This window comes from Choloepus didactylus, chromosome 17 (assembly GCF_015220235.1).
Source record: "Choloepus didactylus isolate mChoDid1 chromosome 17, mChoDid1.pri, whole genome shotgun sequence".
In the NCBI taxonomy this organism is placed as follows: domain Eukaryota; kingdom Metazoa; phylum Chordata; class Mammalia; order Pilosa; family Megalonychidae; genus Choloepus; species Choloepus didactylus.
In genome coordinates, this window is record NC_051323.1 from 59,471,164 (window position 1) to 59,484,350 (window position 13,187).

The window sequence follows — 13,187 nt, forward strand, 5'->3', positions numbered from 1 at the left end:
CTGTACCCACAAAATTGGATTAAAAGAACATGGCTTTTGTGGGGTACATAACAGATTAAAATCAGCACACTGGCTTTGGTCCCAAAGTAATGCTAACCTCATAAAATGAGTTAGGAAGAGTTCCTTCCTCTGTGATTTTCTGCCACTTTCTTTTAATGCAGCTATTAAAAATAGTACTTTTCTACTCCATTTTTTTTTTTTACCCTATTTTGATTCAGAAAGTCTACATAAGAGCCATTCAAATATCACTGTATTTTACCTAAATTTTGTTATTAAACCTAATTGTTTGGATATATCTGAGAAAAAAAAAAGGATGAAATTTTTTAAACTCGACTTTCCTATTTTTCCCTTTATACAAGGACTTAACAAAGACACATCCATAGGAGCTCTCCTTCTTCAGAGATAGCTCTGGATCACAAGATAAAATAAGTTTATGGGACTCAATATTTCATCTTTAGTTCTTCTGTACAACTGTAGCATCAGATGCCCGGATTATTTTGGTTTATAACATGCCTTAATTGGAGCCACATGACAAACTGCAAAATATCCTCACATAACATCTGTTTGTAACTGTGACTCTGCTTTGAGCAACTGTCATTTCTTTGTCTCTCTAAGCAATAAATTCAAAATTACTCACTGAGACCATCAAGCCCTGTCAAGTCCTCTTTTGCAACTTCCCTCACATTCAATCCCTTCCTTCCTATTGCCCCTCCCACAATGTCAACTATAATGGTTAGACTATAGCTATAGTCCCCTAGCTGTTCCTACATCTAATATTGCCAAAACAAATCAACCCTTCATGTGACTCTCTATCTGCCAAATAAATTTTTGTCTCATATTTAAGACCTTTCACAATCTGACTCAAGTCTAGCTTCCCCACTGTAACTGCTGTGTTCCCTTTCACTTTGCCAAATTAGCCTATTCACTAACCCTTTCACTCCCTGAATCCCCCACCCACCCACCCCCGTACACACACCTATCTTCTCTTTCTGCTTCCAAGGCTCTGCTCACTCTGTTCATCTGCCTGGAATGCTCCCTTTACCTATTCAAATTACTACTTGACCTTCAAAGCCAAATTCAAACTCCTCCCTCCACTGTCTACCAAAGCTAGGAATCCTCTCTTTGGCCTCTATATATCTAGTACTTCACAAATAACTCACTTGGCATTTCTTTGATACCCGGTATTGTCAGCTAGTTTTGTCTGTGTTTGTTCCATAGATTGTACCTGATGGTACTAACCGGACTATCTGGTGATCTGCTAATTCCTTATCCTATGGCTCAGTGCACAACAATCAATGCATATTTGACTGATAATTTGTTAAAGATATTATTTATTTGCTCATTCAACAAATATTTATTGAGTACTTTTGGAGACTGAATCACTTCCCCATGAAGACAGTTCTAGTTTCTAACCTCCTGCCCTGTAGCCGTGAATCCATTTGTAAATCTACGACCTTTGAAGACGTTATTAGTTAAGATGCAGCCAAACTAATGGGCCTTCATCCAATATGGCTGAAGTTCTTATAAGCAAAGGAAACTGGACACAGAAGTAGAAACCAGACAAGGAGACAGAAAGAGACAGATCACCATGTGATGGAGGCAGAGACTGAACCACCACCAGAACGCTAAAAACATCAGGGAAACATGGCCCCAATACCTTGATGTTGGACTTCTAGCTCCAAAAGTGTCAGACAATATATTCCTGTTGTTTAAGCTAATCAGTGTGTGGTTATTTGTCATGAAAGCTCTGGAAACGAAGACAATTACCTAATGTGCTAGGTACAGTTACAGGCACTGATAAAATATTAGTGAACCATGCAGATAAAAAATTTCTGCCTTCATGGGACACACATTCCAGTGAAAGAGAAACTCAATTTTTTTTTTTAAGTAAGCGATACATAGTAGAAGATGCTAAGTGCTGTGGAGAAAAATAAAGCAGGGAATGAGGATAGGGAATGTAGGATGGGCTAGAAGTTGCAATTTTAAGTAGAATGATCAAGGTCAGTTTCCTTGAGAAAGTGACATTTGAGCAAAGACTTGAACGAGGTAAGAGAGCAATGTATGCAGATACCTAGAAGAAGAACATTTGAGGCAGAGGGAGGAACAAATGCTAAGACCCTGAGGCAGGAATATGCCAGTATTATCAGGGAAGAGCAAAGAGGACAGTGTGGGGTGGTGACAAGGCGAGTGGAAAGAGTGAGGGTAGAGCAGCTGGACTATCGAAAGCCTCATAAGCCATTAAGGTGCGTTGGCTTTTACCACTCCTGTGATGAGGAGGTGTGAAGCACTATGAGGAGAAGAATGACATGATCTGACTAACATTTGAAAGGACCAATTCAGATGCTCTCTGAGAAAAGACTGAGGGGACAAGGGCAGAGGCAAGAAAACAAGTAAAGGGGTGTAATAATTAACTAGGTAATAGATAATGGGGATATCTGGACTAGGGTGGTAGCAGTAGAGGTAGTAAGAAGTGGTCTGATTCTGGACATATTTTGAAGGTAGATCTCCTAGGGTTTGCTGACGGATTAGAAGCAGGGTATAAGAGAAAGAAAAATCAAGGAGGACTCCAAGGTTGGATGGAGCTGCCATTGCCTAGGATGGATGCACCTGGAGGGAGCAGGTTGTAGGTGGGGGGGAAAAGGATTTCAGGTATTGGCAATGTCAAGTTAGAGAAATAAATGGGAAAATTTACTAAGCAGTAAGACATAGGAGTCTGGAGTTAAGGGAGAAGAAAAGACTGAAAATAAAATTCGGAAGTTGTTAATGTACAGATGGTATGTAAAGTCATAGGGCTGAATGAAACCAAGGGAGTGAGTGTAGCCTGGGATGAGGTCCAAGGACTAAGCCCTGGGACACCCCAAAAGATGAGGAGGAACCAGCCAAGGAGACTGTAAAAGAGCGGCCAATGAGACAGAAGGAAAGCATTAATGTTGGTATGTTGAGAACAGACAGTGTGCTTGAGAGAACAACTCAAGTTTGTGATGTTCCTGGCACTGATTTATCTTCAACTATGGAAGGCTAAGGCAGGGATTTAATTTTCCCCACTTGTTACGGCAGCTATGGTTAGGTGAACTTTAGGCAGAGGATACTAAGGATACAACACAGTTTTTCACAGAAAGTAAAATTGTAATAACACAATATTTAATGAATTCTATTTTCCACAAAAATTAAAAATGAAGGAAGCTGAGTGATTATCAAGTTAGACCAGGGTTTCTCAGCCTCAGCAATACAGACATCAGGGGTTGGAAAATTTCTCTGTTGTGGGGGCTGTCCTATGTGTTATATGTCCACAAGATGCCAGCAGCACCCTACCCCTGCACTCCATTGTGACAATCAGAAAAGTCTCCAGATATTGCCAAATGTCCCCTGGGGGACAAAATCAATCCCAGTTGAGAACCACCATGTTAGAGCAAGCTGTCAACAAAAACCAGTTCCAAATATAACAGAAGGCATCCTTGCTGCCAAATGCAACTGCTAATTTCTGCTGATTTTCTCTAGTTACACCTGTCCCCTCTCTAGCTCAGGCTTATTACCAGCCACCTGACTTGGAAAATTCTAACTATATTCACTTCTCAGAATGAGGAAAACAATTAGCTCAACCTGCCATAGAAAATGTACTTCTAATTATTCAATATAAAAGATACATCCAAGTCTACCCAATTCAAAATGGTCATTTCTGATGATAAATGCACTTTACTAAGTGAGCATCATTAAATTTAATATAAAATTATCTTTTCGCTCAAAAATAGGTCCTCTCCTGTGAGTTTATCATATCACTTATTTTAAAGATGCAGACCCTTTTTTGTACTTTTAAACTTTTTTAAAATTTAAAAACGTGTGTGTCTGTGTGTGTGTGTGTACACACACACATATATTTTCTCCTAAAATGATCAATAATCCATTCTGTATGTTACTCTATTTATAAAAAGGTTTTTCTTTCATTATTGATTTTAGCAGTTGCTTGCAGAGTCCCACAATGTCTGTAATTTGGATTCTCATTTATTTCCTTCCTTACATATCTACTCAAAATGATACCTAATTTTAATAGCTGCATTTCAGTTAAAGACAAATTACAACCGCTCAGTTAAAGCAAGAGAATGTGAATAAAAGAAAACGTACTGTCCACTTTCTGTGACAAGTAAGAAGTATAACAAAGATTACATTCTTAGCTTTCAAAGACAAGGTCACTAATCATCACGACAAAAAAGCTTACTCATTCAATAAGAATCAAATCCAAAGAACAAAGTAAGCGCTGAGGGCAGGTGGGATTATGCATTGCCTAACCTGCATGGCATTAATCTTCACCGAGCGTTCAAAGCACTCCACACATTCTTTAAACTCCTTGTTTCGAAGATGCAGGAGGCCTTTGGAGCGCTGCGCACGAGCACTGCGGTGCCGGGACAGCTCCCAGGCCTTGTCATAGCAGGAGTGGTCTTGAAGGACATCTCCAAGCAGGCAGTATAAACTCGGTGTTTCTTTTTTCTCCAGCTCTTGCCTAAGGATTTCTTCTGCCTAGATAGAACAATAGAAATAACAATAACATATTCCACAATTTGGATTCACCTGATCACCCAAGCTAATCCTCTATCCCTTCCCCACCATGTCATCTACCAAGTTTCTGATAGATTTCAGTAGAGAGGAAGAAGTGTTGTAGTAACTCTACTTTCTGTTTTCACACACACACATATATACCTTCATATAAACAGGAGTGGTGTAGCCAAAGATATTAAGATAGCCATGGACAAAATGGATAGAGACATCTTTAAAAAGTCATCCTTGAGCAGCTAAAACAAGACCTTAAGACTGCAGTTGGCAGTCTGGAAGTCTGTATATTTCATTTTCTTCAGGTTGGATATATGGATAATTCTTAAGCAGTCTTATTCTTGTGAAATATTTTAAAAGAGGGTTGTGCTTCTAAAAGCGTCTTTGGATGTTGGCTACTTTGCATTTCTGGTACATGATGGGTTATGTAGGCTTCTTAGGCCTAGTCTGAAAAGAGAATCAGAATTTATAAAACTGTTTCTAAGGGAAAATAACTCTAAATCCTAAATAGCCAAAACAAACATGAAGTTTTAGAATCTATATAATGCCCCTGTTCACAGAAAATACGGTAGCCATTAATATAACTGGCTATAACTCTGTAAGGTCATCTACACAGAGATGAATACAGCCAAAAAGAATGCATGGTGGACTAAAGCAGCAGCAGTATTTTTGCTGAAATGATCTTATAGTATGGTTGAAAGTATATCTCTCGGCAGCTTAGCACTGAAACTTGATACCCACACCTTCTCATAAATTCTGAGGGCTAATTCCCTTAATAAACTCCTTTCCACTTTAACCAGTTAGAGTGGATTCTGTAGTCTGCAACTAAACAATGACCATCATAATAGACAGCTACATAAATGATTGCAGGTACACATTCCTTGAGGAAATGGAAATTTGTAACTGGTTATCTGATCTGGTTGGGTTTGAGGACAGTGAGGATACAGTGATCATCAAGAGGTGAAACAGGCAGTCCATGACAGGCAGTGATGGATGAATTTCTAAAGTTATCACCTGTGGTAACTTAGAATAAAATACCTCTCTAGTGCAAGGTTTTATGGACGGAGTGATAAAACATTAAGAGGAACACGAAGACTGTGGCTGTTCCTAATCTTACTGGACAGCTCAAAGAAAGAAAAGGATATACTCAGCGTTTTAAATCCTATAGGTCAGAGGACCAGGAAATTTCTATGACTACCAAAAAGAATTTATTTTCCCTTGTAGCTGATACAGGCAAAAATCAAATGTAGATACTGCTCCCGCAGGAGTGTTGGATTACAACGTATGATGATTCAGTTTCACTAGTTCTCCTATGTGAAATTTAGGGCATTTGACTAGGTTAATCAAATATGTTTTAGTCTTCAGTTTTACTTTCTCTACAGGCTTTTAGCTATACATCATTTTATTACTTTTCGGTGGTTGCTCTAGAGCTAACCATATGCATCCTCAATTTACCAAAACTCATTAACACTGTGTCGCCTCACTTTTCCCACTTCAAAAACGTTATAACCTCACAACAGTATAATGCCATTTGTGCTACTGTTGCCATACATTTTGCTTTTGCATAGACAATGATATTTTTGCTTCAGTCAGTTTTATTTTAAACAAATTAAAAGAGGAAAAAGAATAGTCTTTTAAATATTTACCCAAATAGTTACAATTTCCATAAGCCTTCATTCCTTCCAATAGATCCTAGTTTCCATCTGGTATCATTTCCCTGATAGCCTGAAAACCTTTACTTTAGCAGGTCTGCTGGAAACAAATGCTCTACGTTTTCATTTACCGGAAAATATCATTACATTATTTTTCTTTTGGAAGGATATTTTCACCGAATATAAAGTCCTAGGTTGGCAAGGTTTTGTTTGTTTGTTTTAGTACTTTACAGATGTCATTCCAGTGAGTTCTGGCATCCACTGTATCTGAAGAGAAGGTAACCATCAGCCATTTTGTTGTTCCTTTGTATGTAATGTGCCCCCACCCCCAGCTCTGCCACTTTCAAGATTTTCTCTTGACTACAGATCACATTTACCTATTTCTTTGTATATCTAGTAATTTTGTATTGAATTCTGGATATTGTGAATAATATGTTTCATGACTCTGTATTCTGTTATCTTCTCTGGTGAGTGCTGAATTTAGTTTTAGCAGGCAAATTCAATTACTGGCTAATAATTCGGACTTCAAGTAGGTTTGGTTTTATGATTTTTTAAGGCAGGTATGTAGAAACCCCCAACTTTTACCATGCTCTTCTAACTTGGTGACACTTGAATTCCAAACTCTGTCTTCTCAACAGATATTGTTGAAGTGTAGTTTTAGGCTTTGTTAGGGTGACTCTGGAATATTCAGGCCTTACCCTAAGGCAGAGGTCAGCAAACATTTTCTGTAAAAGGCCAGGAAGTAAATATCGCAGAATTGGTGGGCCATGCAGTTTTTGTCACAATTACTCAACTCTGCTACTGTGGTGCAAAAGCAGACACAGACAATACGTAAATGAATGGGCAGGGTTGTGTTGCAATAAAACTTTATTTACAAAGCAATAAAGCATGCAGCTCCTGCTCCCCAATGACTTTTCCCATGGTTCTTCAGTAGCCACAAATGCTGCTGTTTCTTAGCTTAGTGAGAGTACCATGCTCTATGCTTAGGATTCACATCTGTGCTAGAAAAATTTCCAGTTGGGAAATCATCTCAAGCCAGAGAGCCAGGATATATGTGGTGGGCCTTATCTCATGGGTTTCTCTTCTCTCAGGGATCCCAGGCTTTCACTGCCTAATGTTCAATGCCTAAAAACAGTTGCCTCGTATTCTGTCCAGTTTTATGGTTGTACGACATTATACCTCCAAAGACAACCACAACAATATTTCCCATCCCACCTTCTTACAATGTGAATCTATACTCCTCATGTCAAGAGGTAGGGGGCAATGTTCCCTACCTGTGAACTGAGGGGGTTTGTAACTGTGGTAAAAGTGACAACTCTGTGCTTTTCAAGGCTGGGTCATAAAAGGCCATACAGCTTCTGCCTGGTTCTCCTGGGACACTTGCTTGGAGCCTGAAGCCACCATGAAAGGAGCCCAACTGCCCTGAAGTTGCCATATAGTAACCACCCAAGCTAATTTGTGTGGAGAAATGAAGAGGACCTGAGACTTACATGAAGACAGAATTGCCAAGCAAGTGCTCAGTTGCTCCTGCCCCCTGCTGTGCCAGCTCCAGCCACCACTTGACTGCAACTGCATGACAGACCCCAAGCCCGAACTGCCCAGTCAAGCATCCCTGAATTCCTGTCCCACAGAAACCATCAGAGATAAACAACTGCTATTGTTTCAAGCCACTAAGTTTTGAGGCGGTTTGCCACACAGCAATCAATAGCAACTATAACAAGTTGTTTAAAGTGGGAGGGCTAGTCTATTACCAGTTAATTCATCATGGCAGGAGCAGAAGAGGGCATTCAAGAACCATACCATTGAGCCTAAACAAGGGACAGAACTGTGAGAAATAATGAAGGGCTGCTGTTTTAATCTGCTAAATTTGAGGTGGCTTATTACTCAGCATTTTACAACTGAAAAAACTTCCAAATAATGTTATAGTTTTGAACTAAGATTCTGCAAAATAATGAAGCCTATTCAATCACACTGCTGTTTCTAAAAAGATAATAACCATTGTGCTGATTTGGATCTATTAAGCCCCCCAAAAGCCATATTCTTTAATGCAATCTCACAGGGGCAGAGTTATTAATCCTTTTGATTAGGGTGATTTGAATGTTTCCATGGAGATATGGGCCCCATCCATTCAGGGTGAGTCTTTATTAAATCACCGTAGTCCTTTAAAGAGAGCTTATACAGAGAGCAGAGAGACAAAAACACTCCATAATGTGCTAAGCCAGGAGACCCAGACACTGCTGATGCTTTGAGATGCTAGCCCAGAGTTTGTTCCAGAGAAGCTAAGAGAGGAAAAAACGCCCCAAGAGATGCTTGCTGACTCTTAGAGATTCTTGGAGATGCAGACAGAAGGATGTTTGGAGATGCTAAGCTAAGAGAAACCCAGAGACATTTTGGAGAAAGCCTTTTCGAAACCAGAACCCTGGAGCAAAGAATCAGAAGGCGCCAGCCATATGTCTACCCAGCTAACAGGTTTTCCGGATGCCATCAGCCTTTATTCGGTGACGGTATACTCATGTTGATGTCTTAATTTGGACATTTTCATGGCCTTCAGACTATAAATTTGTAACCAAATAAACCCCCTTTATAAAAGCCAATCCATTTCTGGTATTTTGCATAATGGCAGCATTGGCAAACCAGAACAACCATTTTTAAATGAAAGTTAATTTTTACTATTAGTGAATAAGGGTATATTGCTTATGAAAGAGCGGCCCAAAAATTTAAATGGGAGCTGTATTAGATAGGGTTCTCTAGGGAAACAGAATCAACAAGAGATATCTATAAATATGAGATTTTATAAGTGTCTCATGCAACTGTGGGTATGCACAAGTCCAAATTCCGTAGGGCAGGCAGCAAACTGGCAACTCCAATGAAGATGTTCAATGAACTCCTCAGGAAACAAATTGACAACTTCCATGAACTCCTCAGGAAACGTTTCGCTGGTTAGCCAAAAAAGTGAAGGGTCCTCTACCTGTCTTGCTTAAAAGTCTTCAAATGTTTAGATTAAATGCAGCTGATTGAATTCTCTCATTGTGGAAGACACACCCTTCTGTTGATGTAATCAGTTACAGCTACAGCCAATTGACTGATGATCTAATACACCAGCCTTTTGGTTTATTAACCAGGCAAAAGTATCCTTGCAGTAACCGTTCGGCCAGTGCTTGCTTGACCAGACACCTGGGTACCATCACCTGGCCAAGCTGACACATGAACCTAACCATCACAGGGGCATTTGGGATGATTCAGACAACTGCATGTCACAGATCCCTAAACCCTACTGGATGTCCTATAGCAGCAGAGGCAGCCCTCCACTATCTCATCAGCCTAGCGCTCCCTTGCTTAAAGATACTGTAATGACTGTACCTTAGGTAGTTGCCTTGCAAGAGTACATGCTTGACCTCACTGCCTCCAGTCATATAAATAGACTCACACATGAGGACTGCAACAATTGACTAATTTAGAGAGGGAAAATCTTGGGACCATGTGGAAAAAACAGATTCTAAGCATCCTAGGCCATAATTTTAAATCAGGCTGAATTTAAAGAAATTAATCAGAAATTCTTGACTCACAGTGCTAACTCAAGCAGCTGGGGACGGTTCCAAATTATTTGCTCAATTGCTTGACCGAAACCTGGACTCAAATGTGGCCAAAACTAAACAGAGTTGTAATGCCAGAAATTCCTTGGTATAATAAGGAGGAAGGAATCCAAAACTTACAAAGAAAAGGCTGTTGTCAATTTATCATTTGTAACCTGTTCACCTACCCTATGTCCCCCAAGAGGGCCCAGGGGATACTCCCTCCATGTTGGCTTTGAGGAATTCATAGTGGATGGGATACCAGCATCCCTGAAAAGTGAAATGGTGAAAGTCCTGTATAAGCTGAGGATAAAGCTTCAAGATTCTTGTATTAAAGTAGGCTTCTTGACTTCAAAGAGTGTGATTAGAACCCAGGGTGGCAGAGACTTGGTAACAGCCCGTAACCCCTGGAGGCAAGATGGACATAGTTACTTGCAACAGGCAGGGCCAGAGTGGTAATCAGAATGGTGTGGATCTTAGGTGGTGGCTGATTGATCATAAAGCCTTAGTACCAAATTAAATGGACAGCCAACTAAGTTCATACTTGATCTATATCACCTTAAAAATAAACAAATAAATAAAAATCTGGGTTTGGAGACCAGATGGCTGACCTGAGTTACCATGCTACATTGGTTCTCACCCAATTCCTATCCTTGAGTCACTGTATAGACTCAGAGCCTCTTAAATAAAAATAAAGGAAAAGCCAAGTACCTTTGAGAAATAATCCTGCAATAATTTAACAGATATGTGCCATAATTCTTCTTCCCTATTCTTCCCCAAAGAAGCAAGTGCAGCTATTTACCTGGGTAACTATATCCTGAGGAAAGAGAAATATCTAGTCTTTTCAGAACTGATTGACTCTTAGCTAATGCTAATCCCTTGGGACCTAGAATATCACCATGATAAGTCAGTGTGATGGTTAGGTTCATGTGTCAACTTGGCCAGGTGACCCAGCTGTCTGATCAAGCAAACACTGGCCTAACAATTGCTGTGAGGACCTTTGAGGCTGGTTAATAAACCAACAGGCTGGTTTATTAAATCATCAGTCAATTGACTGCAGCTGTGACTGATGACTCACCAAAGGGCATGCCTTCCACAATGAGAGAATGCAACTGGCTGGATTTAATCCAATTAATCAGTTGAAGACTTATGAGCAAGACAGATAGAGGACCTTCACTTCTTCTTCGGCTGCCCAGTGAAGCACTTCCTGAGGAGTTTGTCAAAGTTGCCGGTTCGTTTCCTGAGGAGTTCATCGAACACGTTCGTTGAAGATCCCAGTTCATTTCCTAAGGAGTTCGTCAAAGTTGCTGGTTGTTTCCCAAGGAGTTCATCGGACATCTTCCTTGGAGTTGACAGTTTGTTGACGGCTCTACAGAATTTGGACTCGTGCATACCCACAGTTGCATGAGTCACTTTTACAATTTGATAATCAGAGACACCTCTCACTGATTCTGTTTCCCTAGAGAACCCTAACTAATACAGTCAGTGAGGTTTCATGAGAGTCAGCCCATCACACAGTTAGTCTAGTAAGTCTGAACTTGTCAAGTGGTTACTTCCCTAGTTCCTGAATTCACAGTTGAATTATCTATATTCCCAGTGAGGGCTATTGTACTTTAAAGGGTTGAGTGGAAACCTCTGAGGCTTTCCCTCCCTATTAAAAGTGTAAACCCAAAGCAACACTGTATACCCATGTGAGTCAAAGAGATTCGTGCCATTGTGAAAAACTTGAAAGACACTGGGAAGTGGGCTGTGTGTGTATGTGTGTGTGTGATTCCTCTCCCATTGCCCACTTAGACAAACCAGAACTCACATGAGTTCTGGAAAATGCCATGGATTATTTTAAACTTAAAACAGTGGTGACTTCAAATGTGGCTACTCTTCTAGACGTGATGTCTTTACAGAAGTAAATCATCACAGCCCTTGGTAAGCAGGTACTGATACTGCAAATACGTTCTCCTTTACCCAATAAACAGATAACATCAGAAGCAGTGGGCTTTCACCACACAAAGAGAGAGGAACACTTTTCCTGTCTTGGCTCAGATTACATAGACATTATGTTATACTTCAGTCTGCAGGAACCTCTCACCATCCCATTACACATCTCAATGGTCTACAACCATGATAAAATCATGCTAATAAGACTCAAGAAACTAAGATTTTTTAAAAATGCTTACCAATGTCAACTGAAAACTAATTGGATATGATCATATAGCTAGTACTGTAATATGTTACTAGGAAAATGTTCAATTTACAAAAATTTCTTGGAAATATTACTGACAAAATTATCAAATAAAGTAAGGTATTCAAAATATTTATGTGCTTCTAGTTATCTGTGCTCTTATATGCACAAAGAATGCTTCAGTATCTTAACTCTTTTTGAAGAAGCTAGAAGTTTCCTAAAATCAGCAACTTTAACACTCTATAAAATACTCTGTACCTGCCAGCAGTTTGGCATTTTCCAAATAAGTCAACCATCAAGTTAAAGACCTAAATTCTTACATAATCATATCTGCTAGAAACAACAGTTCCTAGGATTCCTTTCCTTTCTGAGTTCACGTCAGAGATTTAGAAGGCTAAAGTGAAAAATCAGGCCTTCCTCTTTAATAGCTGTCATTGTCAAAAAAGGTATCAAATAAGATGCAGAAGGGCCTAGCAGGTCCCAGCTTGTCCTTCCTCTATGTATCCAGCTTGTCATTCCAATTCCTGGCCCCACTAACACTGACCCCAGGTCTGCCATTACACATTTGCTGGGACTTTCAGGGCTGGTAACTACATAGATAGAAGAGCTTTCCATAGATCTCTTCACAGGCTCCCCCTTCATGGTCCCATTTCAATAACTGCCAATGTTTGGCTTCTCAAGTTTCCCTGTAAACTCTGACTTGTTCACATGTACCAATGCTTCATAAGCACTGGCAAATGATTCTTTCCCTGATGGTCTAATGCATTCTTTCAGACTTTCATTTCACCAGCTTTTGCCATAGGCGAATCTGCAAAGACTGGGAAAGGCATTCTTTCTCTTTCTCTCCCTCTCCCTCTCCTTCTCTCCCTCTTCCCACCTCCCTCTTCGTTAGCTCCTGGCATTCAAAGAAACCTCTGTCATAACACCAGCTGGACACAAGCTTAAAGAACAGACACCTCAAGGACTAAATTCCAGACTTAACATATTAAAATATTAAAATTTCTAGTGTGCAACAAAAGATTACAAGACATATAAAGAAGTAAGAAATGGTGGACTATTCTGAGAAGTGAGATAAACATCAGAATGCAATAATGAGGAATCACAGACTTTGAACACATGAGACAAAGAATTTTAAAAGACTGTCATATACGGAACATATAATAACACCAGAAACAAAGGCAAACACTATAATGCCTCACCAATATGGACTAACTACAATGTGTAAACTCAGAACTGAACCTT

General features: G+C 39.8%; 1 protein-coding gene across 2 annotated transcripts in view; it reads right to left on the reverse strand.

Annotated features, from left to right (window-relative positions):
- The window catches only part of TTC27 (tetratricopeptide repeat domain 27), a 202,183-nt gene that overhangs the window by 71,300 nt on the left and 117,696 nt on the right, over positions 1-13,187 (reverse strand). For both annotated transcript variants that reach the window (XM_037806843.1, XM_037806844.1), the window contains exon 13: positions 4,285-4,512. In XM_037806843.1, the coding sequence (XP_037662771.1) occupies positions 4,285-4,512 (228 nt within the window). The remainder of the gene's footprint in view (positions 1-4,284; positions 4,513-13,187) is intronic.